This window comes from Ctenopharyngodon idella, chromosome 7, assembly GCF_019924925.1.
Source record: "Ctenopharyngodon idella isolate HZGC_01 chromosome 7, HZGC01, whole genome shotgun sequence".
Classification (NCBI taxonomy): domain Eukaryota; kingdom Metazoa; phylum Chordata; class Actinopteri; order Cypriniformes; family Xenocyprididae; genus Ctenopharyngodon; species Ctenopharyngodon idella.
This window is the reverse complement of record NC_067226.1, coordinates 8,444,652-8,472,110: the sequence shown is the minus strand read 5'-3', so window position 1 is coordinate 8,472,110 and position 27,459 is coordinate 8,444,652. Positions and strand designations below refer to the sequence as shown.

General features: G+C 37.6%; 2 protein-coding genes across 7 annotated transcripts in view; one reads left to right on the top strand and one right to left on the bottom strand.

The window, feature by feature from the left end:
• Positions 1-18,293: 18,293 nt before the first annotated feature.
• On the top strand, positions 18,294-22,737 carry anp32a (acidic (leucine-rich) nuclear phosphoprotein 32 family, member A). Of its 2 annotated transcripts, none has more exons than XM_051899358.1 (7): positions 18,294-18,498; positions 20,606-20,755; positions 20,893-21,015; positions 21,169-21,367; positions 21,551-21,588; positions 21,678-21,732; positions 21,853-22,737. In XM_051899358.1, the coding sequence occupies exons 1-7, from the start codon at positions 18,445-18,447 to the stop codon at positions 21,915-21,917; spliced, it is 684 nt and encodes a 227-aa protein (XP_051755318.1). In that variant the 5' UTR covers positions 18,294-18,444; the 3' UTR covers positions 21,918-22,737. The 2 variants fall into 2 exon arrangements, with proteins under 2 accessions (XP_051755318.1, XP_051755317.1); XM_051899357.1 differs by having other exon boundaries at positions 21,470-21,588.
• The window catches only part of coro2ba (coronin, actin binding protein, 2Ba), a 44,269-nt gene continuing 39,197 nt past the window's right edge, over positions 22,388-27,459 (bottom strand). For all 5 annotated transcript variants that reach the window (XM_051899352.1, XM_051899354.1, XM_051899353.1 and 2 more), the window contains 3 exons: positions 26,219-26,309; positions 25,989-26,128; positions 22,388-25,868 (listed from right to left, as the gene is read on the bottom strand). In XM_051899352.1, coding sequence (XP_051755312.1) covers positions 25,698-25,868; positions 25,989-26,128; positions 26,219-26,309 — 402 coding nt within the window. In that variant the 3' untranslated portion in view covers positions 22,388-25,697. The remainder of the gene's footprint in view (positions 25,869-25,988; positions 26,129-26,218; positions 26,310-27,459) is intronic.

The following is a 27,459-nucleotide window of genomic DNA, read 5'->3' as shown; positions in this document are numbered from 1 at the left end:
CTGTACTGCATCACTACCCACGATCCTTCTGGAAGCAATCCTAATGACCAGCCCCATGACCCTCATGAGTTCCCCAGCAAAAGCATGTCAAGCTGCGGCAGAAGTCACAAAATGGTTGTGATTATGCACCCACACACTGTTCTGGCACAGATTGCAGTGATGTTGAATTAACTACCTCCTTTAAAATATAATATGCTAAACTTGAGAAACAAAAGGCATTAGAACAACTTTAAAAGCCTAATCTTCTGTCTTGACAGCTCTCTCGGGGAAGTGTGGGAGTCTTTTTTTTTTTTTTTTTTTTTTAACTTTTTTTGTTTGTTCAGCTGTATTTGTTAAACATGACATGTCATCATATACTGCAAATAAATGTGCTGAGCTATTGTACTATTTTTTTTTTAACATTTTATTATTATAAAATAAAATATTAACTTTTATAATAATAAAAAATAATAACAGTTATTAATTATTATAATTTTTTTAAAATTTGTTTTTACTTTTTATGAGCTATGGTATTAGCAAAGATTGTTGTCTAGTCCATGGCTTGTCAGTCATGCAGCTGCAAACTGGAATGTGTGTTCTGAAATTTGATATAATTTCTATGAAATCTGAATGTCAAAAAACAGTCCTGAAGAAAGGGCAGTCTTAGGTCTGGAAAATGGTCCATTCAGTTCTTGAGTCACCACAGTCAGTGCAGTCCTCAGGGACTGCAGTTTCTTTGCTCCTCCACAGCTGCAAAAGAATTACAAGCAAGAAGGAAAAAGCAGTTTGGAAATGCTCAACACAAAGATGGCTGATGTTATCTCTCTCTCTCTCTCTGTGTGTGTGTGTGTGTGCCGAGTGCATTGTTCTTGAGGTATTTGTAGTTTCAGTAATTCAACAAAGAAGACTGAATGACAGAGATAAGATAGACCCTATATATTTATAGTCCACTTCAGCTTCTCATTTTCTCTCAGAGAATAATGAGGCCCCTTTCGATGCTCCGATGTCCTTTTGTGATTATCTCCTTAATGGGGGGAAAAACATTCAACTTAGAAAAAGAGAGGGTTGTGGATAGAAATGATTGAAGGAAATAAATCCAATAATATTCAAACACATCTAGAAGAGAATATGAGACATTTCTAGAATATTGTATATTTTAAAACTGCAGTTCTTTCAACGGGATAGTCCACCCAAAATGAAATTCTCTCTAGGAAAATTGACATGTTCACCATTTATTCAAATGTTATAAAAACAATTTTTTTATTATTATTATAAATAGTTCTTCTTTATTTTTGTTTTACACAAAAACAAAATGAAAATAATGACTTTATTCAACAATCTCTTCTCTTCCATGTCAGTCTCCTACGCAGTTGACTTAGTAGACACAGTGTAGCTCTTCCGTGTTCTACGTCAGAATGCCGATTCCTTATTGGCCGGCTCTTGCGTCAGCAGCACACGTATGCTTCGCGGTTCTCACGTGTACAGCGTCAGCCAGCACTCGGACGTGAACACGGAAGCCTGCACTGCGTTCACTACGTCAACTGCGTAGGAGACTGACATGGAAGAGAAGAGATTATTGTATGTAGTTATTTTTGTTTTGTTTTTGCACACAAAAAGTATTCTCATCGCGTCATAAAATTAAGGTTGAACCACTGCAGTCACATGGACTATTTTAACGATGTCTTTAATACCTTTCTGGGCCTTGACAGTGGTAATTAAATTGCTGTCTATGGAGGAGTCAGAGAGATTTCATCAAAAATATCTTAATTTGTGTTCCGAAGATTAACGAAGGTCTTAAGGGGGTGGAACGACATGAGGGTGAGTAATAAATGACAGAAATTTCATTTTTGGGTGAACTAACCCTTTAACAACAAGCAAGCTAGTCTGGAGTTTATGTAATATAGCATAGTGCAAGGTAGGAAATGCCACCAAAATTAATAAAAATGCCCTCAAAATTCAAGATATTAATTTCCCTTTTATGGGTTCTTGTATTGTGTTTATAACGTAATATATATTTAAGCAATATCACACAAGCAAAAGAAATATTTTTTTCAAATATCAGATTACAAATGTGATATTCATTTTACATCAGTTCAATAAACCACAAGTTGATTATGTGAATTGACAATTTGTAGACACAACCTTATCAATTTTCACTGTTTTTGCCAAAGAAAATAGTTCCAAACAAAGCAGAAAAGTTGCGTCTCCTAGCAACACACAATTAGCCAAATCCAGCTCTTACACATTATTTTGTTGTCTTTCAGGATGCATTTGTAGCTCTGCACATAAGATCATTTCAGATGTTACAGAGCTCAGTTTCAGAGTTTGATACATCCTGTTGGTCTGCAGAGTGTGAGGGGGGCTGACAGCTGATTGATTTCAGGGTTCAGTTGCTGTGTGTGCTTGCTGCAATCCTTTGTTGTCTTTTATTGTCGTTGACCTCCAAGCATATAAAAGATTCATGCAGACTGCTTACTGTGTTTGTTAATGTACTTCAACGCGCCGCATCACCAAGCCAGAGAGCATCAGCAGCCCCTTCATAAATATTTACTACGCCTGGCCTCTTCTTCCTTCTGCTTTCCTCTTCTCTGTATTTCTTTGCTTATTGCTGTCACACTCTTTCTGAGATCTCGCTGTCGTGAAGAGGCCAAAGTGACACTGGCTGACAACATGGCAGTCTGAAAGGATGTAATAATGACAGAATGGAAAGAATGTCAGCTTATTTTATTGTTGGGTATTTCTCATAATATGTAGGTTAGAGGTTTGATCAGTTGCAAATACACACTTAATTACACCCAGCATGCTTATTTGTCAATGAGAAATAAATATGCATAGACACACACACACACACACACGCACACACACACACAAAACATACACTGCTTACAAAACTCCCAAAGGAAAGTAAGCAAGTAAAACAGCTGTGGGTCACTGCATGAGACATGCTTGCTGAACTCTAGGCAACCTGTCACATCTGCTTAAACAAGACTGACATCGCCATGACACCAGCAACAACAGACCAAGCACTCATGGCAATGTTCTTTTTGTCATCAAATCCACTACTGGTGGTATTGAAGCATGTCATTCAGTGGATGTTGACAGATATTCAAACTTATAGCATAATGCACAGTACAGTTTATATATTTCCCACCAATAAACAGTTTTTTTTTCAATTGCTAACATCCTTTTGTCCAATCTGTAGTCACATCTTCAAAACTCTAAACACAATTAGCACAACATCCGTCTGTTGTGACCATACCATTACAGTGTTTTTCAATTGCTAACAAGCGTTTACCAATAGCTAATTAGAGTACTTTTTCTAAACTCTTAAAGGGTTAGTTCACCCAAAAATTCTGTCATCAATACTCACCCTCATGTCGTTCCACACCCGTAAGACCTTCGTTAATCTTCAGAACACAAATTAAGATATTTTTGATAAAATCCGATGGCTCAGTGAGGCCTGCATTTACAGCAAGATAATTTACACTTTCAAGCACCCAGAAAGCTACTAAAGACATATTTAAGACAGTTCATGTGACTACAATGGTTCAACCTTAATGTTATGAAGCAACGAGAATACTTTTCGTGCGCCAAAAAAACAAAACAACGACTTTATTCAACAATATCTAGTGATGGACGATTTCAAAACACTGCTTCATGAAGCTTCAAAGCTTTACGAATCTTTGTTTTGAATTAGCGGTTCGGAGTGTGTATCAAACTGCCAAAGTCACGTGAACCATTGAAATTTCGAAACACTTATGACGTAACAAAGCCTCGTTTACTGAAATCATGTGACTTCGGCGTGCCGAACCACTGATTCAAAACAAAAGATTTGTAAAGCTTCGAAGCTTCATGAAGCAGTGTTTTGAAATTGCCCATCACTAGATATTGTTGAATAAAGTCTTTATTTAGTTTTTTTGCCGCACAAAAAGTATTCTCGTCGCTTCATAACATTAAGGTTGAACCACTGTAGTCACATGAACTGATTTAAATTTAACTTTAGTACCTTTCTGGGCGTTTTGAAAGTGTAAATTATCTTGCTGTCAATGGAGGCCTCACTGAGCCATCGGATTTTATCAAAAATATCTTAATTTGTGTTCCGAAGATGAACGAAGGTCTTATGGGTGTGGAACGACATGAGGGTGAGTAATTAATGACAGAAATTTCATTTTTGGGTGAACTAACCCTTTAACACAGCAACACACCTACATCACACAATTAGCCAAATAGTCAATTTTCTGCCCAAAACCACATTTTGTTAAATAAATACAAACTCTACATTTCAAAATGCTAAAAACATTTTTCTACATATACTAAACACAGCAAACCCGACTCAAAATTGAATCAGTCAAAACACTAGCACTAATTTTCTATCCAACATGAACATATAGTCAATCATAGTGCAATGACTGTCAAAATACTAACAGTTAATGGCATTACGAAAACTGAAATGTGTTAATTGACTGCATATTGTGGGAAAACAGCATGAATTGTGTTACATTTTTTTTCAATTGCTAACATCATTTTGTCCAATCTGTATTCACATTTTCAAAACTCTAAACACAATTAGCACAACATCCATCTGTTGTGACCATATCATTAACACAATTCATGTCGTTTTCACACAATATGCAGTCAATTTACATGTTTCCAAAATTCTTACATTTTCTTTTCATACAAGCTTACCCAATAACAAAAACATGGATCTTTCTGGTCTTATTTACAAATGCTTAAACATAAAACAAAAAGGAAAATTAACATCGAAAATGGGTTCAAGGATACTGCTGGGTTCGAAAATTCGACCCAGCAGTATTCATGAAATAAACACGTTTTAGATCACCAGATACAAATACTTCTTTGATACACAATTTTAGTGGTTTTACCATGAATACAGACAGGTTACCATGATACAATAGCACCAAAAGCAATTAACTGTCTGCTTTACTATATAAAACACCTGTTCACTGTGACTGCTTCACTGACGTACACTCATTGCGACATGCTTAACAGATGCATAATTTTATGGTAAGTTAGACCATAGCCTGAACTGCCTGAACAGCCTGAACTGCAACCGATTACAAACAAAAACAATTATAGTGAAATAACTAACTACGACCAATTATCTATCAAAATGTGACTTTGTGAAACAGACTGTCCTTAACTAAAATGTTGCTAATATATATGCACTTGCCAATTGTGATTTTTAAAAAAAAAATAGTCTATTCTATTTTACATTCATCTTGACTGAGGGGGCAGGATAGTCCGGGTAGCACTGGCCATGCCTGAAGCATTGTCGCTTTTATGGTGAATTCAGATTTTTGCCTATAGCTTACAACAGGATAATTTTAACAGTGAATGTAAACATTTTATTAATTCAAACCCCTTCTAATAAACAGAAATGTATCCAAGGCTTTCTGCAATATGCCACACTGGTGCAAAATGCATCCTCACCCTCTTTCTTAGACTCTCTTTCTTAATGTCACTCTGTATGTGGTTGTTTATATCTGCTGCATGTTAAGAAGATGTGCATCCTCTCCTGGGTGACACACAGAAGGGTTGTGAGAGAAAGAGAAAAAGAGAGGTTTGGGCGTGAGGGAGCTTGCGAAGACGTGGCAATGGGACCGCTACTGCTCATCAAATCTCCATCTTTCTCTCATCCCTCCCCCTACGTGCACATACTCATTAAATCCTCTCCTCAGCGTCTATATGTCTGACAGCCAGGCATTGTACTTTCTTACTCTCATCATGAGCTCCCTTCCCAAGACTTTTCACAAATCCATCTATTATATTTCTCCGTCTGCCAGATCTCTGTTTCTTTCTTCTTTCTGCATCTCAAAGACTGTCTCCTAGTGCAGGGTACGATGAGCGACAAATTCTCTGCTCATATATACAACATGCAAATGCACTCTAGTTCATCTCTAAAGTGTCACAGAACCTCTAAGGTGGGCGGAACAAACAGCTGTGTTTGTCTGTAACCCACAGAGGTATCCATTTAACATTTTGTGGTAAGAATTTTTTTATTTTTATTTACAATATTAGCTGTGGAATATTACTGGAACGTTAATAGCCCAATAACCAGCCTATAGTGTCTGTTTTCAGTTTTTAAAAGAAACTGAACTTTGGAGGTGAAAACAGTAGGAGAGCTTCATGAAAAAATCCACAACAATATATTTCACATGAATATTTAAAATAGCCAAGCTATAGATAAAAACTTGCATCACAATCTGCCAATGTCACAGTCGATCACTTTTGTGGCTCATTATTTCTTTCTAAAGAAGCAAAAGTGAGGTTCTTGCTCAATGAATTATAACAGACATATTGCAAATAAACCACATTGAAAACAATGTAAAGCAAATGAGAATCAATTTAGTCATGTAGATCTTATTCTACCCTTTACTTCTTACTTATACTAACATAGGGCTAACTATCACAAAATGCCAGGAACTTAAAGAAACGTCAGAAACCCCACCCATGTCAATTGGTTAACTGTACTGTAAGCTGCTTTATATGTAGTGAAAATGTTTATTTTAAAAGGGAATACAAGTAATTTTACTGTAAATTACACTCTTAAGACAAATGGCTCTAAACAGTGCCTGTACTTGTAACAATCGCAGAAGCTTTTTGGTGATAAATCGAAGAATTTTTATAAGGTTCCATAAAGAACCATTCTTCAAAAAGTGCTATATAGAATCTTAATGGTGCTGGAACCTTTTTAATAATAGTTTTGTTTTTATTAATATTGTATAATTAATTGGGTTTCTGTGATTAATTAAAATCACACTCAATGGTAAAATTCATAAATTTACATAGGCTACTGAATCCCAAATTAATGTAGAATCAACATAAAGGTTGTTTGTTTTAAATAATATTTGATTAATGACATTTTTAGTAAATTCTATCAAGGCTATATACAGGGGTGCACATAAGTGGTACGCAGGTGCGCATGCGCAGTAAAAATAAACGATGTGCACCAGAAAACATGGAGGGAAGCGCTTTTGAGTACCATCATTTTTGAGGACCGTTCACAGGGACACCTTTACTTACTGGAGTAGGATTTTTCTCCATCTCTGGTAAGATAGCAATCATGATGATAAGTGTGTTCTTTAATTATTAGGTGTGCAACGGATCGCAGTTAATCCGTGATCCGTACGGATAAGGTCCAACGGTTCGGCACGCATGTGATTCGCGGATTAACTGCTAATTTTAACCATCATAAAGTGAAAGTTTATCATTTGGACTTTAAAAGCGGAAGAAGAGGCGAAAATTGGGATTCCCGAGCTGTTATCTGTGCGCATGGCCTCACACCCCCGAAACGCGCGCACGCAGAGAGAGAGAGAGAGAGAGAGAGAGAGAGAGAGAGAGAGGCGGTCAGACAGCGCTCGAACACCGAATTAATTCTTCTTTCGTGTTTACTTAAGATTGAACGGACACGTAAACACAAAATTGTCAAAATACCTGTCTCGGCAAGTATTCTCTCGGTTATGTCATAAGTGAACAGTTGAGAAAGAAACCGGATGTGTGTCAGTTATTCGGTCCGTACTTTCCTTCTTAAAGTGACAGCAGCCTAATATTCTTGCTGTTGTATGTGTCATTAATGTCTGTCATTATTGAAAAGAAGTGAGGAGAGCAGTCAGGAGGAAAGTGATGAGGACAGCTTTTAGGATAAGTGTGTCACGTAAAGTGTGAGTACCAAGCAAAATCTCCAGGTGCTCTCTTGAGACCCAGACCAAAAAAAGTTATGTGCACCCCTGGCTATATTGTCAATTACAATATCTTAGTTAAATTGATTTTCTTTGATCAAATAGAGGATAAAATTGATAGTTATAGCTGTGTCAGGGTTGGTGGCTGTAGTTAAGTGCACGACGAACGAGATCTATTCAGGAGACTTTTATAACAATCAAAACTAAATGGGCATCGATGAGGAGAAAACATACCACACTTGACAAAGCTAGACAAGGAACAGACAGAAACAGAGGGCATATTTTATATATATATATATATATATATATATATTACACTTACACACACACACACGTAGTGAAAAGAGGACTAAACGAGACTAATTAACGTGACAATACGCCCCCTCCTGAAAAGGCGAATCCTCACGCCGTATAAGGACAGTCCAACAGAGGAGGTAGGGCGGGGGCTCTAGTGGAGAGCGTGGAGTGGAGCAAACCAAACCCCAAGGGGTGGGAGGGTATGTGCCCTGGAGGCTGATCACAGGTGGCTTTGGAAGAATAGGAACCACCAGGGCGGAGCCAGCAGTTCAGGAAGCCATGGCAGTGCTGGCAGTTCAGGGAACCATCTAGGATTGTGCTCCGTAGCCTAAACCTTTGGCACGGCCACGATGTATAGGCAGGGCCCACAGCTGGCCAGCACCCAGTCCACAAAGTCTGCAAAGGTCCCCCGAGGACCATCAATGGGCAGGCGTGCCCTCGTCTGCTTATTTAGGCTGGTATGGAAAAATACCTTCAGTGAGCGATCTGGAAACGATGTCAGGCATGCCAGTTTGTAAAAAATCCCTTGTGTGGTCCTCGAGGGTTCTGCCTTGTTGTTCCAAGCATAGGAGTTGGACTGCTGGCATTCATTCTTTTTGTGTTTAGGTATAGCTTTCTGTCAGGGTTGGTGGCTGTAGTTACATGCACGACAAAGGAGATCTATTCAGGAGACTTTTATTATAACAATAAACAGGGGAATCAATGAGGAGAAACAAACCACACTTGACATAAACAAAACTAGACAAAGAACAGACAGAAACAGAGGGCTTATATACATGGTGAACAGAGGACTAAACAAGACTAATTAGCTAGATACACCTGAACTGAGGACACTAATCAAATCAGTAACCATGGATTCTCCACAAACAAGTGGAGAACGGAGGAAAACTAAACTAATTAACAGACTCAAAGAATAACAAAGAAACACAAACATGAACGGGATGGAGAAACGGATCAAAAGACAAACTCAAAACGTGACAAGCTGGAGTCGAGAGCAAATAATAGAGCAAATAGTATCAGCATAACCAGAGATTTTCTTATTATATGAAGAAGTTAATTCACATTTATTGTATTATTTTAGTGTCATGTGTTAGTCTGATGATAGTGTGTTAATTTTGTTAGTTTGCTGATGGTGTGTTAGTGTGGGTATCATTGTGCTTGTTATGTCACCAAAATATTATCCCCATATGGTAAAGATCTGCCAACCACAGTTTTATACATTATATATACACTATACCTATTGTTTTGGACCATTATAAAACTCAGTATATTCCAGTGGCCATTTATGCCAGTGTTCTTGGCAGGACAGTGCTCAAGGACACCATGACTGTCATTGTAAGTAAATAAGTTGGCCTTATCATGAATCATGAATCACACTTTCATGATAGTGAAGCAGGAGTATAGAGGACAAGGGAGCAATTGGAGAGAAGCCAGGTTGTAAACCTGGGAGAAAAAAAGAGTTTGAGCCCTCTGCAGGGAGAAACTTTAGTACACTTTCAGAGGACATTGCTGATTTATTATGGGACGGGATGGTTTTTACTCTTGTAGCCTACACTAAAATCACCTTTTCCTTTATTCTCCATAATTGTGTTCAGCCTTGGGATATCCTCTTAACAAGCTTCCGCTGGCCTCTGTTTAAATGTGAATTGTTAGATTTAAAAAGGTGCTTCCTCAATAAAAAGCAGTCCATCATCTTTATCATTTGATAACTGAATAGCAAGAACCACACTTACAATATCTCATAACGTCTGGCAGATTTCCATTTACAGAGCCAAAAGTTACTGTCTGTCTGGTTCATGTCCTTCTGGCACCAGTGCGGCGTATTGCAGACAGTAAATATACAATTACGAATCCACTGCTGTGCTACAATGTGATTATCTACAAGCTGGAGGATGGAGTCATACACATAATATGGATAAAGAGAGAGATATTGGAAAAGAGAAAAGAGTGAGAGAGAAAGAGATAGAGAGAGAGAAATTTGGATTTAAAAAATGGAAAAAAAATTGGATAACTATAACACACAGACACACACAGTCATTTGCTTGCTCATGACAAATAGCAACACATCGAAAAGTATTTCTAATATGTTGGACCTTTTATTGAGAGTAGTCTACATTTACCTGAGACGTTCCTTCACAAGCAACCGTAAGAGCTTTTGTGATGTTTGAGTTGACGGAGGTGCAACATGCAAAAGGAGCGTTTGCAAAATATGCTGTATTTTTGTAATCCGATAGGTGCCGCTAGTGTCACAGAAACAACATACTTCACCTTTAAACGTATCGGTTTAGGACACAGATCTAAATCAGACATGACAAATAAAAAACACCATTGCGTCAATTTAAATGTATGCCAGTATTTTTTAAATTAATAATAAAAAATAAGTATAACATAATTAGTATTAGCAGCCTATTATAAATTAAAAATAAAATGTAATTATAATATAAGTAGGCTATAATAAATAAAAATATCAGTATTCTTTAAAAAATAAGTTGAAATTATGCAAACTGATGACTTTAACAAATGCACAGACTATCGATTAACATTCTTTGGTTACAGTAGGACTGTCTTAAACAATTATAAGTTTTCATTAAAAAAATCCCTATGGAGAAAATGAAATACTATGAAAATAGTTTTAGTTATGATTTTTTTCCCCATTTGGTTGTCTAGTTAGTTTTGTATCAAATACAATGTGATTTTCGGTGATCGAGTTCTGGCAGCATTTTTTCTCTTGGGCAAGCTATCAGCTCACAGCTTATCCTGCTTATGAAATTCGCCATAGGCCAGCAAACCAATGAGAACGCGGGACAATGATGACGCTCCATAACAAAAGCGCGAAGGCGCAAAAGCTGCTGTAGATCAGTCTCCGTAACTGGCAGATGTAAAGAAAATTACCGTCGTTTGCCAAATAAATAAATTACAGACAGTTACATACGTATTGCCAATCATGTAGGCTTTATGGTACACCTCAAACAAGGGATTTAATAGTAATTTATAATGTTAATATAAATTGCCAAGTCCACGAATAGCTTGGGTATGCAGAGCATTCGCAGCTTATGGACCGCACGCCATTGAGATATATATATATATATATATATATTATTTTTTGTTAAATACACACAGACAGGAAGTAGGTCTAATAATGCACCACAGCAATGTTAGCAGACACAGATGCTGGGGAATACAAAATGATGCACAAGCAATCTGAGTGAAAGAGCTGTTGTGTAGATCAGTCTTATATGCTTATCAGACGCAGAAAGCCATCAAACCTCCCCCCTCCAGTCTGTATAGCACTAGATGAATGACAACGCTTGTCAATAGATCATAGTAGCTTGGTTAAGTGACTGGAAAAAGTGGCTACAGTTAATGTCTCGAGTGCTAAACAAGGAGCAGACAACTTGTATCAAATATAGTGCCTTAAAGTCCGTTCGCACCAAGAATGATAACTATAAAAACAACTATAACGATAACTATATTTACGTCCACACCAACGAACGATAACGGTCTGTTTATTTTAAGCTTGCACGTTGCGGTTTCAAAGTGTGTGTACAACATGTTTTTGCTGTTCTTGTTGCATTTACACAGCTTTAACCAGCAGATGTCCTCAGCATGCTATGTTTTGAGCGAATAGCTAGTGTAATTGATCTAATCTAGCTGACAAAGTCAATATAGTGGAATAAAAAAACACCTAGTCTTTTTCTCTACAACTTCAAAAGAATCAAGACAATGTTGTGGAAACTATAGTGCTGGATGCCTGAGGTATTTTTTATGTTACACTGTTTGCTAGCCTAGCATAATGATCTCATCGTTAATACTTCTCACCATTTATTCCGAGGGTATGACAGATTGTTTTCCATATATCTATTTTCTTTAAAGTATCCTTGAAAAGGGGGGTTGACTTGTCAAAAAAAAATGGTGGCTTTTTCTGGACCTTGGAGATTAACTTCTCTGCAATGTCATCTGCCATTTTAAATGCGAGAGCTCTTAAAATGGATTTTGATTGGCTGTCAGTGTTTTATCCTTCAACCGCTGGGAAAAAACAAAACAAAAAAACAAACGTTCTGAAAGTGATCCCAATGATATTGTTTCTCTATATCGTTATTGTTATAGCTGTGGTGTGGACAGTGATATTCTTTTATATTTAGAATGATTTTTAGAACTATATCTTTCTAGTTATCGTTCTTGGTGTGAACGGGCCTTTAAGAAAGATGCAAAGATACAGTACAAGATAAACTAATTTCTGCAGCCCATGCAGTGTGTATTTCATATATGGATTAGGATCATCAAGAATAAAAATCAGCAAAAAACAAGAAGGCAGAGCTGGAGTGTGAGAGAGTTTCTTTTGCTAATTATTAGGCTATTGCTCTTCCTTATTAGTTTCTTTCTATTCCTTATTAATGTATTTCGTTGCCTTTATCTCTTACTTTTTATTATCTAATGTCTAATATAAATCATCTTATAATTCTTTTTAATTAACTTTAAATTTTTATAGTTTTCCTAACTTATGTATGTTGTTTTGCCTTATTTTTGTTGTTGCTGTGTATGCAGCTTTGTAAGCTGTAACAGTTTTGGCAATACAAATGTGCAATTATGTCATGACAATAAAGCACTGAAAATTTAGAGAGTCATGTAACATTTCAAAAATTGTGGGGGAGTAAGACAGGACAGCTGAAGACAAACAACATTTCATGATCCTGTTGGACAGAAAAATCTTCATGAATGTTTGAGAAGATAAGCTGAGAGCTGCATTGTTAATGATACAGAACATAACTCTACAGTCACACTCTTTCTTTTTTTTCATTCTAGCACTTTATTATGTCCATCTCTTTTTTATTATTCATCCACCACATAATCACAAAATAAAACATTTTAGGAAATTAACATGATAAAAACTACATATAATATATCATCTTTTATTATCTGTGCTTTGCTCAAGACTCTCATCATAAAAAAAAAAAAAGATGTGGGCATATTCATCTCGCCCATGTGAGTGAATCATTCATGGAAAGTTTCTGAATCATTGCACTGCAAACGTTATGTTTGTTCTCTGAGCATGTGGTGTTAAATTCTGTCATTATTTACTCATCATCATCTCATTCTAATCCCGTATGGTGATATTTAGTCCATGGAGCACAATGTTTGCTTAAATGCATGTAGACTATAGTGCACTGTTAAAGTTTTTGAGTAATGTGGATTTCAACCGTTGGTTGCATCATAGTGGTAGTGCATTCATTATTATTCCTAAAATCTGAGTCATGGCCCTTCTAAGGCATGAAACTATCTTAGCCACATGTAATGTTACTATTGGCATAATTTGATTCAGCCATATGGTCTAAAATGCTTTTGTAGAGCAGGATATCCATACCCTCTAAGTGGGTATCAAATTACAATCTCCATCTTAGATCTGATCCTAAGAGTCAATTAACATTAATGATTAATGAATGCAAGGGTTTATTTCAGTTTGTTTCATCTGATAAACACATCCCCCTAAGTCACTTTTTGGCCATCACTCCATCTTGATGGAAAGTCTCCCAAAAGAATCGGATTTTCAGAAGATGATTAGCAGTATGCATCTCTTTGTTCATCCAAAAAATTTGAGACCACCAGTGGAAATATTTATTTTTCAAAGGAAAAATACAGTTGGCCTCTGATTTAAGTAAATAAGAGATAACTTGTTCAAGTGTTTCGTATCCTAATGGATAAAGTGTTTGTAATGATTCTCATTTTCAATCAGTAGATTCCTCTGGGACTATTTATTGAGACATACCTTCCAAACAATGACAGCTGTGAGCAGCAGAATCTCTGAAGATATGACCCTTGACTACAGGCCTCGCCAGCAATATTCATATAGTCTTCCTAGAGTGTGTTCACTTGTTTTCTCAGATTGCCCTCTTGTGGTCAATATATTTTACTGCAATGATGACCCAAGAAAATACACGCAGCCTATATAAAAAGGATATTTATAAGGTTGAAGGTCGTACTCTGCTGTACGATTATTTATAATTATACTATTAATTATACTATTTTATATTTTCTATATGATTTAACAGCAAATTTGTAGTTATGTCGATAACTGTACTTGTTTGTGTAAAAGGTTTAGACATGAACAATGCCTAAGGTCCTATCTTATAAAATGGGGAAAGGCAAAACTATATACCTTACTCTATACAAGAAAGGTCATCTTTTGTGGATATTTAGGTTTCATGAACTCGAACAGTCAGCGGCAGGAGGCAAAAAAGATGGTACAGGTAATTATTTTTGTCTGTTATGTATAACTAACTAACCAGTAGATGGCAGCAATATGCCATTGGTCTGTCATGTGCTTGTTGAAAAACAAAGAAAGACGACAGAAGAAAGATTTTTTAATTTTATGAAAAATGTCAACCTTTAAGTTTATTTATTTAAGGTTATAATCAATTTAGTGGTCACTGAAAGGATTTGGTCAGCCCTAAATAGGCTACATGTTTGTTTTTTAAAGATGAATCCTCATAATAGAAACATGAATTAAATGTTATTATAAACATCTTTATATTGTATATTGTACAGTGGACAAATCCCCACATTACATTTTATTAACACTCTCAAAGTCTCTAATGGAGTCTGAAACGTTTGTAAAATAGTCTGTAGCACATTCATTGGGTTCGCAGAGCTTGAGTTTTCAGCCTATGAAAGACTGTCATCTAGTGGTGTTTCAGCAGAATGCACCGTTTAGTCATGTTGACAAAGATAGTTATACAACCTAAATCATGGGTCAGCATTTAGGTCACTGTCTTTCACCCATATTCTTCTTAATAGGCCTATCTGTTGACACTTATTAAATAAACAGAGCCCTCAACAGCATACTTCAAAAATCTACTAAGTGGTCAGATCAGTGGCCTTGTGCTGTATCATCTGTATCCAAAGAACAGCTTTGTTGGATTTATTTATATATATCTCATCATATTCCATTAACTTATTGATATAGAGAAATGCTGTTGAGCCAAAAGTTTTTAAAGGCAAGTATACCACCTTCAAGAGTGTAAAAAAGGATCTTCCCCATGCAAATATTTCGCAACAGTTCTACTCCAATTTGACATGGATTCTCACAGCACTGGCTGTCAGCTGGCTCTATCAATGCCCTGCATGGCACAAAACGGATAAAGTATTAAGACAAGATTACTGGCAAAACCCTGCACCCAGGAAATCTCCCTTCTGAAAGATGCTTCAGATCACAAACCAACTCCAGTCCGTACAAAAAGCAGCTTCTCTTACGTCTGCTTAAAGTTAGCATGAAACATAAGTTGCAATAGTCTTTTCTTCCCTGTTGTGATGTATATCCAGTGAAACACTTATCAGGCAAGAAAAAATGAACATCTCTTTTTTGTTCATCAGGAATTGGTTGGATTGTTGTGGTTTTCTATTTCTGTGATCTCATGTGTGACAGGTTGTCCCACCCTCATGCCAGTAAACACATCATCTGAGAAGAGATGTTGCAGCAAGACGGAGGGGAAGTTATGTTGATTAATGATTATGAAAGTACATGAATATAATAATATATGATGTGCACAAATAAATCATTTATAATAAATACTGCAATTTTCTATAAAAAAGTAAGAATTGTCCATTTTGATTTTTGATGGTGACTTTAAACACCCTCTGGAGTGATAAAGTTGCACTAGCCCGTACTGAATACTCCCCAAATCTCTCCATTCACATTTATGTTTTTATCCGATGCTTTCTTAACAGAGTGCAAAACATCAAAAATGCACATTCAGCATAAGCAGGTAGCCAAGGCCACGAGAGTTCATGAGATCAGTAATAAAATGATTTAAGTCATTCACCAATTGTGAATACAGTCCTAACACAGTCAAAATAATAGATCAGAGGTTTTATTACAGAAACATTTTCAGGATGTCATTTAGAAAACTGAACTTGTCAAATCTTAACAGAAGGCTTAAGAGGAAGTTTCTTTATTACAGTCCCAGGTCACTTCAGAAACACCCTGAAAAAGTCAGATCCACTTCAAATGTTGTGGTTTGGCAATTATTTTGTGCAAAGAGATGGGGTGTTGTGTGTGGTATAGAGTTAGAGAAGTCTAGCTATGACTAGACAAGGAGTAAATCAACTGAAATAGGACATTTTGTGACACAAAGTATGCATTAGGCCTACTGATGGTGTAAGTGTGACATTATGGTTAGAAAACGGGGACTCTGCCCTATTGATGTTGTATGCACTCTTTGAAATTTTGTGTAATTTCAGTTTTTGCATGTACAGTGTTGTTGTGACAAACACAACTCAACACAGGCAGTTTTCTGAAAACACAGTGAATGCCTCACAAAATGAGTGATGTTGATAATGAAGACTGCACTAAAAAGATGCGTTGAGGTGACACTGACTAATTGTCAAGGTTGTTGATTGAACACGTCACGAACTGATCCTTTGCATTACAATTTTAGCATTAATATCAGATTGTGCAAATGTTCCTCAATCCATCAGTCCTATTAAAACAGCCTGCCGTTTTACCAAATACCGTTTTATTATGTCGAGTGTCACATGATACACGCGTTGTTCACTGCCATTCTCAAAACAATAAAGTCTTCCGCTCAAAAAAGTGTTTCCTTGATGTGATTTCTTACTCGCATGAGCACACATGTTCGTCCACGTTCGCTAATTTTCTACGTTTTGTCCTGATGACGTTCCTCGTCATTCACGCACAAAAGTTAGCCGTCGGTGGTGTGAAAAGGAGAGACTGTGTACGTGTGTGTGCCACAAAGCGTGCGAATACGATTTGGCTCTGCGCACATCGTGCACGCACTCTGCAATGCAATCCACACACACACACACACAGTTGATGCAGTACTGCTAGCAAGTACGTTCAGACAACGAGTGAGACACACCCAGAGGAAAAATGGTCTCAACTAATGCGCAAGTACAATCAAAAGGGCTTGAGAATAGCCCGCTTGCGCGGGTTGGAGTCAGTGGCCAGATCGAGAGAAGAAGATCTTTTTCTGTTTTCTTCAAGGGCAAAATGTCCTGGTATGAAGTGATTTCGAAATAACGTTGTAAAACGACAGAGTCGCCAGTGAAATGCGCTCTCTCAACAAACAACCCAGCCGGTGCACTTGTGAAAACAATCATGCGCCAAGCAGTTGCTCTTCAGTTTTTTCTAAGGGGTAGCGGAGCGACACACAGACATGACATCAAATATAGGTAAAGTCTATTGCTTTTTGTTCGTTTTAAGAGTCAATAAATGGTATTATAATTATTTGAATGTGTTGTATTTTGCGAGTCAAGATGGCGCCGGGCACAGTCAGGTGACCTTGTTTTTTTCCCCTCAATACCAACAATAGTCAAAGCGAGAAGCGGAAGTGAATGCTCCCCCTGCAATACGATTGGCTTGTTTGAACTGTAGGAAAAAGCGTGGGCCCGTGGTTGGAGTGTGCGATGTGGCAGTCAAGTGCATGTGACAAACTTGTTTTTAATAAGACCAGTGGCTACTGGTAACTTATGGGCTCTGCCGTAGCGGGGCTCAGTTGTAATAACTGAAAAAGAATTACGTCGATTTATGTCATATCACCTCCATTCGCTTTATAGATATCCCGCTATTACATGTCTTAGAGGTTTTGTCTTGTCCATTTTGTTATGCAACCGTCCCTTCGTTCGTGTTAAAATATTATGCTTCATCTGCTTAAACCATTATACTATTTACAAATCAGCGTTTATATAAACGAGACCAAATAATGTAAAACTTTCACTGCATGAAATCCACTTGATTGTTACATGTAGCGATATTCTCAGTGTTCCCTGCCTAAACTAGACGAAAAGTAATAAAGATTTTAGCGCAGATAGTCTCGGTGGTCTCCACCGTACATTCCCTCCAAAAGGGGGAGGGGTCGTGTTTTCCTGACGGTCTACCATCCATCAGTCCAAAGTGACTGTACTTACCTGCCAAGAAACTGTGCTTCAAGACAGAAGCAGCAGTTTGACAAAATATTAAATACGTGTACAGCCCTCATTTACACGACCGTAGCATTTTATTTTAACGAACACGTCGGTTTATTTTAAAACGTCCTTGTATTCCCATAACTCATATATTCTCGTCAAAGTGTAGATAAACCCACTCGAAACTAAAGTAACTACCATAACCCTGCTTAGTCTCTGGTGCCTTCGACAGTTCGGTTGATTTTATCGCATAGATGTCACCCTAAAACAGATTCGGTGGATCAACCTAACAGTTCCTGTAACCCCACCCAGTTTGTGATCGAACGCTGATTGGTCGCCAGTGTAGTTGTGAGTATTTTCACATTTCATTCCGCGTTTCTAATTGGTCTCCGGTGACGACAATCCCACACCCAACTCCCACCCACTGGGGCATCATGTTTGTGAGACTCGCAATAGCTAGTTTGTTAAGAGGCTATAGCTGAATGTGCAGCAAAGACTCCAAGTCTAACTGCGCTCTTTGGTTTAAATCACTCATTTAGAGTTCAATAAAATGGATATGAAAAAGAGAATTCACCTGGAGTTGCGGAACCGGACGCCGTCAGACGTAAGCATCTTTATTAATTGCTGAGTGATATGATTTTATTAAAACTGTTGGTTAGAGTAGTTCTGCGTGGATGGACAACGCTAGATCTGCACGCGTCAAGTTGATGTCTTGAATGAAAAGTTTGCGGCGACTTTGTTACAAGCCTAGAGCCTTGGATATTGTTATCTCAGTATACCTATACACGGCCCATAAGTTTAACAGTTTTACTGTTTATTCCCCCCCCCCACAACTTTCGCTGTGTCTTTTGATGATGCTGTGGTCGGAAACTGCAAGAGCTCCATGCATTCAGTGTATAAACAAGGGAAGCGGCGTGAGAAGCCATATTTGTAACTTTGTAGCCCCTGAACGCGCCCTTTTCCTTTGCATCCTCAGTGCTGCAAAAGTCGCCTGCCGTCAGTTCATGCCTCTCTCACACTTTGGCACATCCATTTTCAATTCAACATTCATACTTGCCCGTCACAGTGGTCGTTGACCAGTTCGGTAACTTGTTGTGGGACACATTTTGTGAATAGCTGTGCAGACGGTTTGACAGATAGCTTGTGATAAACCCGATCGGTCAACTAAATTTCGTGGCGTCTCTCCAGCAAAAAGCTTTTATTGACGAATTTTAGTCTAAATCGAAAGCATTCACATTTCCCAATCAAAGAAAGTTGTGTAAATACTTAGGCATGGTCTTTTCGTGGGCTTTTGGCACATTAGTAATAGTCGCCTATTTGATTTAGATGGGAAAACGAGCGCAGTTGTTGTTTAATCGCAGTATAGAGAGGAATCGTGTCACAGCATATCTAGTGGCGTAAAGGTGCCGAAACCTATGTAAAACTGCATTATATGTCGATGACATTGCCAGAATGGAAAGAACAAATCGGGATTCTCTACTTCTTAAATATCCTCAGTGTTTTTCTTACTGTATCAATTCTCACAAGTGTAACTACGCTCTGATGAATTTAGTGCAACGTTATCAAGGTCCCTGTTATTACCCCTTTACGCATAGGCTACCCAAACACGCTGTAATAGAACTCGTAATTAAAATGTCATAACTGTATTCCGAGCACTTCTGTGCCTCTCAACTGGCGGTATAAAGAGATTTCCAGCCGTGTGGCTCTGCTTGTTATTGACATAGACTGGGCGCTTATGTGAGCGCTACGCAACTTGAAGCTGCGCTGCTCTAGTTGCAAGATCTAGGACAAGCCGCCATTTTAACCAGCAACAAAGACGCACGATATTTAATCGAACAGAGAGAATAGTTGCCTCCGTCTGTATGCTTTGAACCGACCAGAACCGGTGAATATAGAGAGTCGAGCGTCTGTGAAGCCGGAAATTTCATCTTTATTCCGTGAAAGTCAATACCTTTCGCTTAAAGAGCGACTCCGTTGCATTATCATGCGCCTCTCTGCCCCTCCTACTCGTGAATTCTTGGGTCCGTCCTCGTGTCTTTGCTCTTCCAAGACAATGCAATGCATTTGTGTAACACCCAGGCTATCGTTTACGCGTCTTTACTTTGCTGTTCGAGCACACACGCACGCACTATAGTAAAAATGCTCTACCCACAGGAAAACAATGTACGCCGCTTGTTGCGGAGTCAGCCATTTTGTTGGATGGGGAGTCAAATGTGAGATTTTGTCAAAGCACCGAAACATGCCCCCCTATCTGTTACCGTAGACCGCATGCTGAAGTAAACTTTACAACTGAATGGCGCCCTATTGGCATCGTGTTTACTTGCGCTCTTTATTTTCCTCATTCTAATTTGATTAATGTATTCATCGTCTGAAAAAAACGAACACTGTTTTTTCAATTGTTCTGAGTAATTGCTGATAACAATGTAAATTAAATAAGGAATTTCCTGTAATTTTATTTCCAATTATAAGCATATTTTTAGATTTTTTTTTGTTTTTGTTTTGGTGGGTCAGTCAGTATAATAAAAGTAAATGCATGCAGTGCTCTTGGCATGCTGTGAAAGTTAGAAACAGCTGTGTGACTGTATTTGAGTGGCTTTAACCATCTTGTCCACCTCGTTGGTTTGAAGTTGCTCAGGTAGAGACTGTAACAAATGCTTAATTCATTAATCATAACATTTAATCTCTTGTTCATCACATGTGCCCTTAAACAGGTGAAAGAGCTTGTGCTTGACAACTGTCGGTCAAATGAGGGCAAAATTGAGGGCCTCACTGATGAGTTTGAGGAACTGGAATTTTTAAGCACAATCAACGTAGGCTTAACATCAGTCGCCAATTTGCCGAAGCTTAACAAACTCAAAAAGGTAATAGGCAGTTTCTTGTCTACTTTTTTTTTTTTTTTTTTTTTTTTAATATAGAAGTGTCAAAAATATATTTTTTTTCAGGCTGTTTGTAGTTTACCCAGTCATATTAATATGGCACTGAATTACATTCTCCACAGCTCGAGCTTAGCGATAACAGAATCTCAGGGGGTCTGGAGGTACTGGCAGAGAAGTGTCCCAACCTCACCCATCTCAACCTCAGTGGCAACAAAATTAAAGACCTCAGCACCATCGAACCCCTGGTAAGCTATATTCTTGTTGTTTTGCTTGGCACAAAAATGCGTTGATTTGGATTTTAGATAGCTGCCTTGAAATGACAAAAATAAAAACAATGTATTATTATTATTATTATTATTGTCATTATTTTGACCTCCCTCCTGTCTTTTTCCCAACAGAAAAAATTGGAAAGCCTCAAAAGTTTAGACTTGTTCAACTGTGAGGTGACAAACCTGAATGACTACAGAGAAAATGTTTTCAAGCTGCTCCCTCAGCTGACATATCTCGACGGCTATGACAAAGAAGATAAAGAAGCGCCAGACTCTGATGCTGAAGCTTACGTTGAAGGCCTAGATGATGATGAGGATGATGAAGATGGTACGTTTCTGAGGAGTCTGACTGAGGCTGTGCTTGAAGATTCATAATTTTTTAAATTTCGTTTAAGGAATTCATTTGTCATTGACCTAAATTTGTCCGCAGAGGGAGAAGAGGAGGAGTATGATGAAGATGCCGCTCCAGGAGATGAAGATGAAGAAGAGGGGGAGGAGGATGATGAGGAAGAGGGAGAAGAGGAGGAAGAAGAGGACATCAGCGGAGAGGTTAATGCTGGAAAATAATGTCGATTCCTTTTTTTTAATATAGAAATATACAAACATGGTGTAAGTTTGTGCGTTTTTCTCACTTTTAGGAAGAGGAGGAAGAGGAGTTAAATGACGGCGAGGTAGATGATGAGGAAGACTTTGGTAAGTGAATAGATTAAGCATAAGAACAGTTAATACAGTGTGTTACCACCTGTGAATTGAATGCTGATAAGCAGGGTGAGAGTAAACAAAACTTTTGGTCCTCCTGTGTTGTGTTTACAGAGGAGGAGCGGGGGCAGAAGAGGAAAAGAGACCTGGATGAGGAAGGGGAGGAAGATGATGACTGAACATGCACTCCCCCATTGTGATCTGACCGTTTAACCCCTGTATATCTGTCCTATTGTCACTCTTCGATGGGTTGGGGAGGTATTGAAATGGTAGGGGGTGGGGTTAGTATAAACGAGGACACAGTTTAAATATTTGATTTTAGCTTTTTTGTTGTTGATGTTGTTGTTGTTTTCTTTTGGTTTGGTTTGTACTTTCAGTTTGATTCCCTTCATTTTCTCCAAAAGCTCTTCAAATGGCTGACAACACAGTGTGGAAATTTATTATTGTTGGAAAACAGACCAGTATGCTCTTGTAATTTTTCCCTGTCTTTACTGTTGATGCCTAAATGCTGGTGATGACTTATGTATTAAAAAAGAAAAAACAACCAAAAACCTTTTAGAAGTGCATGGCTGACTCTATTTTAAAGTTAACTACTGGATTTCAAGGAAGAACATTTTCTAACCCACTTTTTTATTGCATCTTTTATTTGTGTATTTTTTTTTTTTTTTTTTGGTGTTTTCATCATCATCACCACCACCATCACCATGTGACGTGCTGTTTAGGCATGAAGAATACATCATGATGTCTGCTTGGACATGCACAGTTCAACCTCTCAATGTGATTTTTATTTTATTTTTTAATGTTCAGAGCCGAATGTCTGCCCTTGTCAAATGAGTCCTAAACCCCTTCTCCCTTTTGTGTGGATAGTTCAGAAGTTTCGTGTTCTTTGTAAATAATGACCAAATATATTTTTTTCTGATTCCCTTTGATAATGGCAGACATTTTCACAAATAATCTCAGTTGTAACCATTAACTGTAATAAAATGAATGAAAATGCAAGCGGCTCTATGGTAATTTGAAATATCTGTTCTGACAGCCACAGAAAATCCACATATTGTAATTAGTTGTGATTACATACTTGATCAATAGATTGTTTTTGAGTCTTGTGCAGAAATGGCTAGTGTGTATCATCTGGCCACTGATATTTCGGCTTAATTGAATATATGAAGTGAAATTGCATTGTGAAGCTCAGGGAAAATAGCTTGTATATTTTTGATGATACGTAACTGGATATTGTGTGAATATTCAGAAGCGTCATGCCAATTATTTAAATAGAAAGCATACGCAATTTTAACAGCTGTATCCAGTTGTCAGATCATACTGATTGAATTTTTATTAAAAAGAAGACTTCAGATTTTACATGAATAAAAGTCAGCATTTTTGTTCAAATGAATATTTACTGTATAAGCATGTGCTGTGTTAACGTGAACATGAAAGCATTGCATACAGTGTAACTGGGGGTCTCGGCCTGTGGGGATAGATTTTCATATTTTTGTTCAAGATTGACAGATACATTAAGCTATAGTCTAGACTGTTATATTTTATGTACCATTTGAGTACATTCAGCTCAGCACATTAGTGTTCTTCCCCAGAAAGGGGTTTTTACTTTGCATGCAATTACCTTTAGTGCAACATGCTAGTTTAGTCAGCTAATCATAATGAATGGTGAAATACAGAGTAGTGATTATCTATTAATGTTCTTCATTTTAATCAAAGACAAAGGTTAGCCTAATGTCTTGCCTCATAATTCTTCAGGCACTGTCAGCATGAAATATTTAAGCATTAATTGTGCTTGTGTAGACAGTGAGCCTCTTGTCTGACACCAAATTAAGGGGCCCAAGTACAGCATAAATATTCTGCCACCTCACACAGTGAACATCTAAATTAATAGCCTACCCACTTCACCTCAACAACCAAAAGGATACACAGTGAATTAAGGCATGAGATTTGGAATGTACAGGCCACATAAACACTCTACCCCACAAAGGTTAGGATATTAACTAAGGACTACTGTCCGTGTCTGAACTGCTCTTTAACGCGTTAGGAGGATGCTGTGTTGTGTTTGCTCCATGGCAAGTCTAGGCCTACAGAGTGCCATGTGCTGACCATAGACATGCGCAAGACTGTGGCTTTACTGCCCCCTAATGGTAGAATTCTTGAAGTGCACTCAACGCGCTATTACTATAATAATGAAGCTAGAGTTTGTGTTATTGTTTTATGAGGCAACATATAATCAAAGCTTGATGTTTATAGCGTTTTAATTAAATAGCGACAGCGATGTCAAACACTCACTGGCTGTATTCAGAGGTGGACCTACTTTGCTTTCCGTGCTGGTCCAGTGAGGTTTGAGAGTTTATTTATAATCACTGCCCACATGAAAAAATACTATAGTAATTTATGGTAAATACTATACTATAGTATAGTTCAAAAACACTAAAGTACATGAATTAATTTGTTGTGGTAATTCTATAGTTGCTGTGGTAATATAAACAAATTACTTTACCCAAGACTGTACTGTTTTCTACAACTATGGGGTATATTATATTCCAATACACAACAGTTTACTGTAGTAAAAACTAAAGTATACTACAGTATTTATTACAGTTTATCAGTTCACTATAGTTAATACTACAGTATGCTGTAGCATTCATTAACAAAGTGTTGTAGATAATATATACACTATACTACAATTTACTATAGTATGGTTCAAAAACACATAGTGAACATATAGTATTTACTATAAATTACTATAGTATTTAATTTAGGAATCAAGCGATCAATCAGTTTGACAAAGGATAACAATTTAACATCAGATCATAGGTGGCCCATTAAATGGGACCTGAAAACTTAATTTAAAAGTAAGAACTGAAAATGGAAATAAATAAATATAGGTTTGATTGAAATGTTAATAAAAATAACAATGCTCCTTTATGCTGTATAAATCACAGTCGGTCTTTAAAATAAAAAAATTACCATTAATTTATCTTACAGAATCAAAAATCTAACAACTTTTCTTTCCTTGAACTTTCCTATGAAACTACAGTGTAGGTCTCTAATACTACATCTATTACTAATTCATTTCATGATTAGATTTTACAATTGGTGGATTTCTTTAATACATTTTGTCGTGTATCATCAGCTGCAAAGTGTAATTTTTAAAAATGTATTCTGAAATTAATTCATCCAAATATTGTAGAATCCTCTCACTGTTTATTTAAATGAAAACCCATTTGAATTATATAAACTATATTGCTTATATAGACTGACTTGAACATATTTCACATTGCACAATGTGAGGAGGATCTAAATTATGTGAAGAAACAGAGTTACCAATTTTAAACTCAATACTTCAGGTTTTAGGAGTCATCTGTCATCTGTCGTGTAAGATTACCAGACTGTGGTGCTTGAGTTTCTACATTAAAACAGCACTGTGGGTCATATCCTAATGATGCAATAGAAGTTGTGTTTACACGAGATAACAGCTTGATGCGTGAAGCATGTCTGTTTGACCTTATTTTTGTTTATCTCTATATGAAGTTTATTAAGCTGTTAAGAACAAGGGCTAATAGCACAAAGGAAAAAAAAAAGAGAAATTAAATAAATAATTCTAATATTTAAAGTCTACAATTATGAGATGATAATGCAATGAATAGCTTGTACCAAAATCAATCTATATAGGGAGAATCAATTAACTGCAGGCAGACCGGCAGTGTGACTGAAGATGGAAGAGTTTTCACAATGTTAGTGAATCATCAGTCCAATAAAGTCGACTTAGTACACGGTAGCTGTGGGGTCAGCACTGAGGGTCAGAGTGAAACACTGCTTCATGAAGACAAGCGCTTGGTCTCCTGTGGTCTTGAAGGATATTTGAGTGTTAGGAAGCCCGTGTGTTTTTAGCAGCGCTGGGGGCTTATAGTGTGTCACTTTAGGAGATCAACAGAAACAGCAGAGATCCCATGTCAAATGCTGCTACCATTGCTGCTGCTGCTGCTGTTATTGTTGTTGATGTTTGGGCTGTTCCTTAAGTTATTGAGCTCCAGCTCAAGCTGTCGAATCTTAATGTCCTTCTGGGCAAGTTCGTCCTTCAGTCGCCGCAACTCTTCCTGCTGCCTGAAGAACATCCGCAAGAGCTGCAGAGCACAGCGCAAAGGGTTACACACAGATATATAACCACTTCTCAGCCACACACTGTACCTGCTAAACTGTCCTTTCTACAACTATAAGAAATCTTAACAGAATCATGGTAACACCTCATTCTCTGTACGGGGAGGCACGTTTTCTAGCAGGTCAATCCCATTGACTACTCCACCCTTCTTCTCCTTTACGGGGGCCTTGAACACCAGCTTGTTGGGTCTGTTGTAGCCCTCTTTTAAGGACATGAGCACTGGACCTAGACGTGTACATGCATACATAGATTAGTTTAATTTCAGACTTTGTCTTTTTAAATATTTTTATTCTGAAAATAATTGCAGGTCTTTACCTCGGTTGATTCCACTGAGCCACTCATCAGCAGACAGAGCAGGTTCTGTTCCGGGAGTCATAGGATATATGTCCTCCTGATATGTTTCAGACTGAAACGAAAGAGGGTTTTCATTTACTGTTTTTACACTTTTAGCATTAGGTGATAGTAACAAGGATCTGGACAGGTACATTTTCAGTCTAAACAACTACATGGACTCCAGAGGGTCATAGAAAGCACACTATTATCACTGTGTTCACTGGATGAAACCTTTGGATGAAAAGGTAACTCAGAAACTGAGTGAAAATAATCCCAGGCATTCATGACCTTATTCTTACAGGTTTATGTGGGTTTGCTGTTTTTTCAGGTTTCTGCTACAGATAAAACATAATTAGTAAATGCTTTGGGTATAAGTAAAACCAGGGGTTTTCAAAACTTTTAATCCCTGGGACTCCGAAATATGATGAGCCCCTTAGCTAAGGTATAAAGACTATATGTTGTGTGATAAAATAGTAAACGTGTTGTTTCCAAAATTAAATTACAATATTAAATTTATATTAATTATATATTATTCAAAGCAGCTTTTTAGAATATAATTCCACTATAGAAAGTATATAAGACATAACTATTCTCGAACATCTGTATGCTGCAAGGAATGATATATATATACACTATATTGCCAAAAGTATTGGGACACCCCTCCAAATCATTGAATTCAGGTGTTCCAATCACTTCCATGGCCACAAGTGTATAAAATCAAGCACCTAGGCATGCAGACTGATTCTACAAACACTTGTGAAAGAATGGGTCACTCTCAGGAGCTCAGTGAGTTTAAGCGTGGTACTGTCATAGGTTGCCACCTGTGAAATAAGTCCATTCGTGAAATTTTCTCACTACTAAATATTCCACGGTCAACTGTTAGTGGTATCATAACAAAGTGGAAGCAATTGGGACAACAGCAGCTCAGCCACGAAGTGGTAGGCCACGTAAAAAAAATCACAGAGCGGGGTCAGCGCATGCTCAGGCGCACAGTGCCCAGAAGTCGCCAACTTTCTGCAGAGTCAATAGCTACAGACCTCCAAACTTCGTGTGGCCTTCAGATTAGCTCAAGAACAGTGCGTAGAGAGCTTCATGGAATGGGTTTCCATGGCCGAGCAGCTGCATCCAAGCCTTACATTACCAAGTGCAATGCAAAGTGTTGGATGCAGTGGCGTAAAGCAAACTGGCCACTGGACTCTAGAGCAGTGGAGATGAGATCTCTG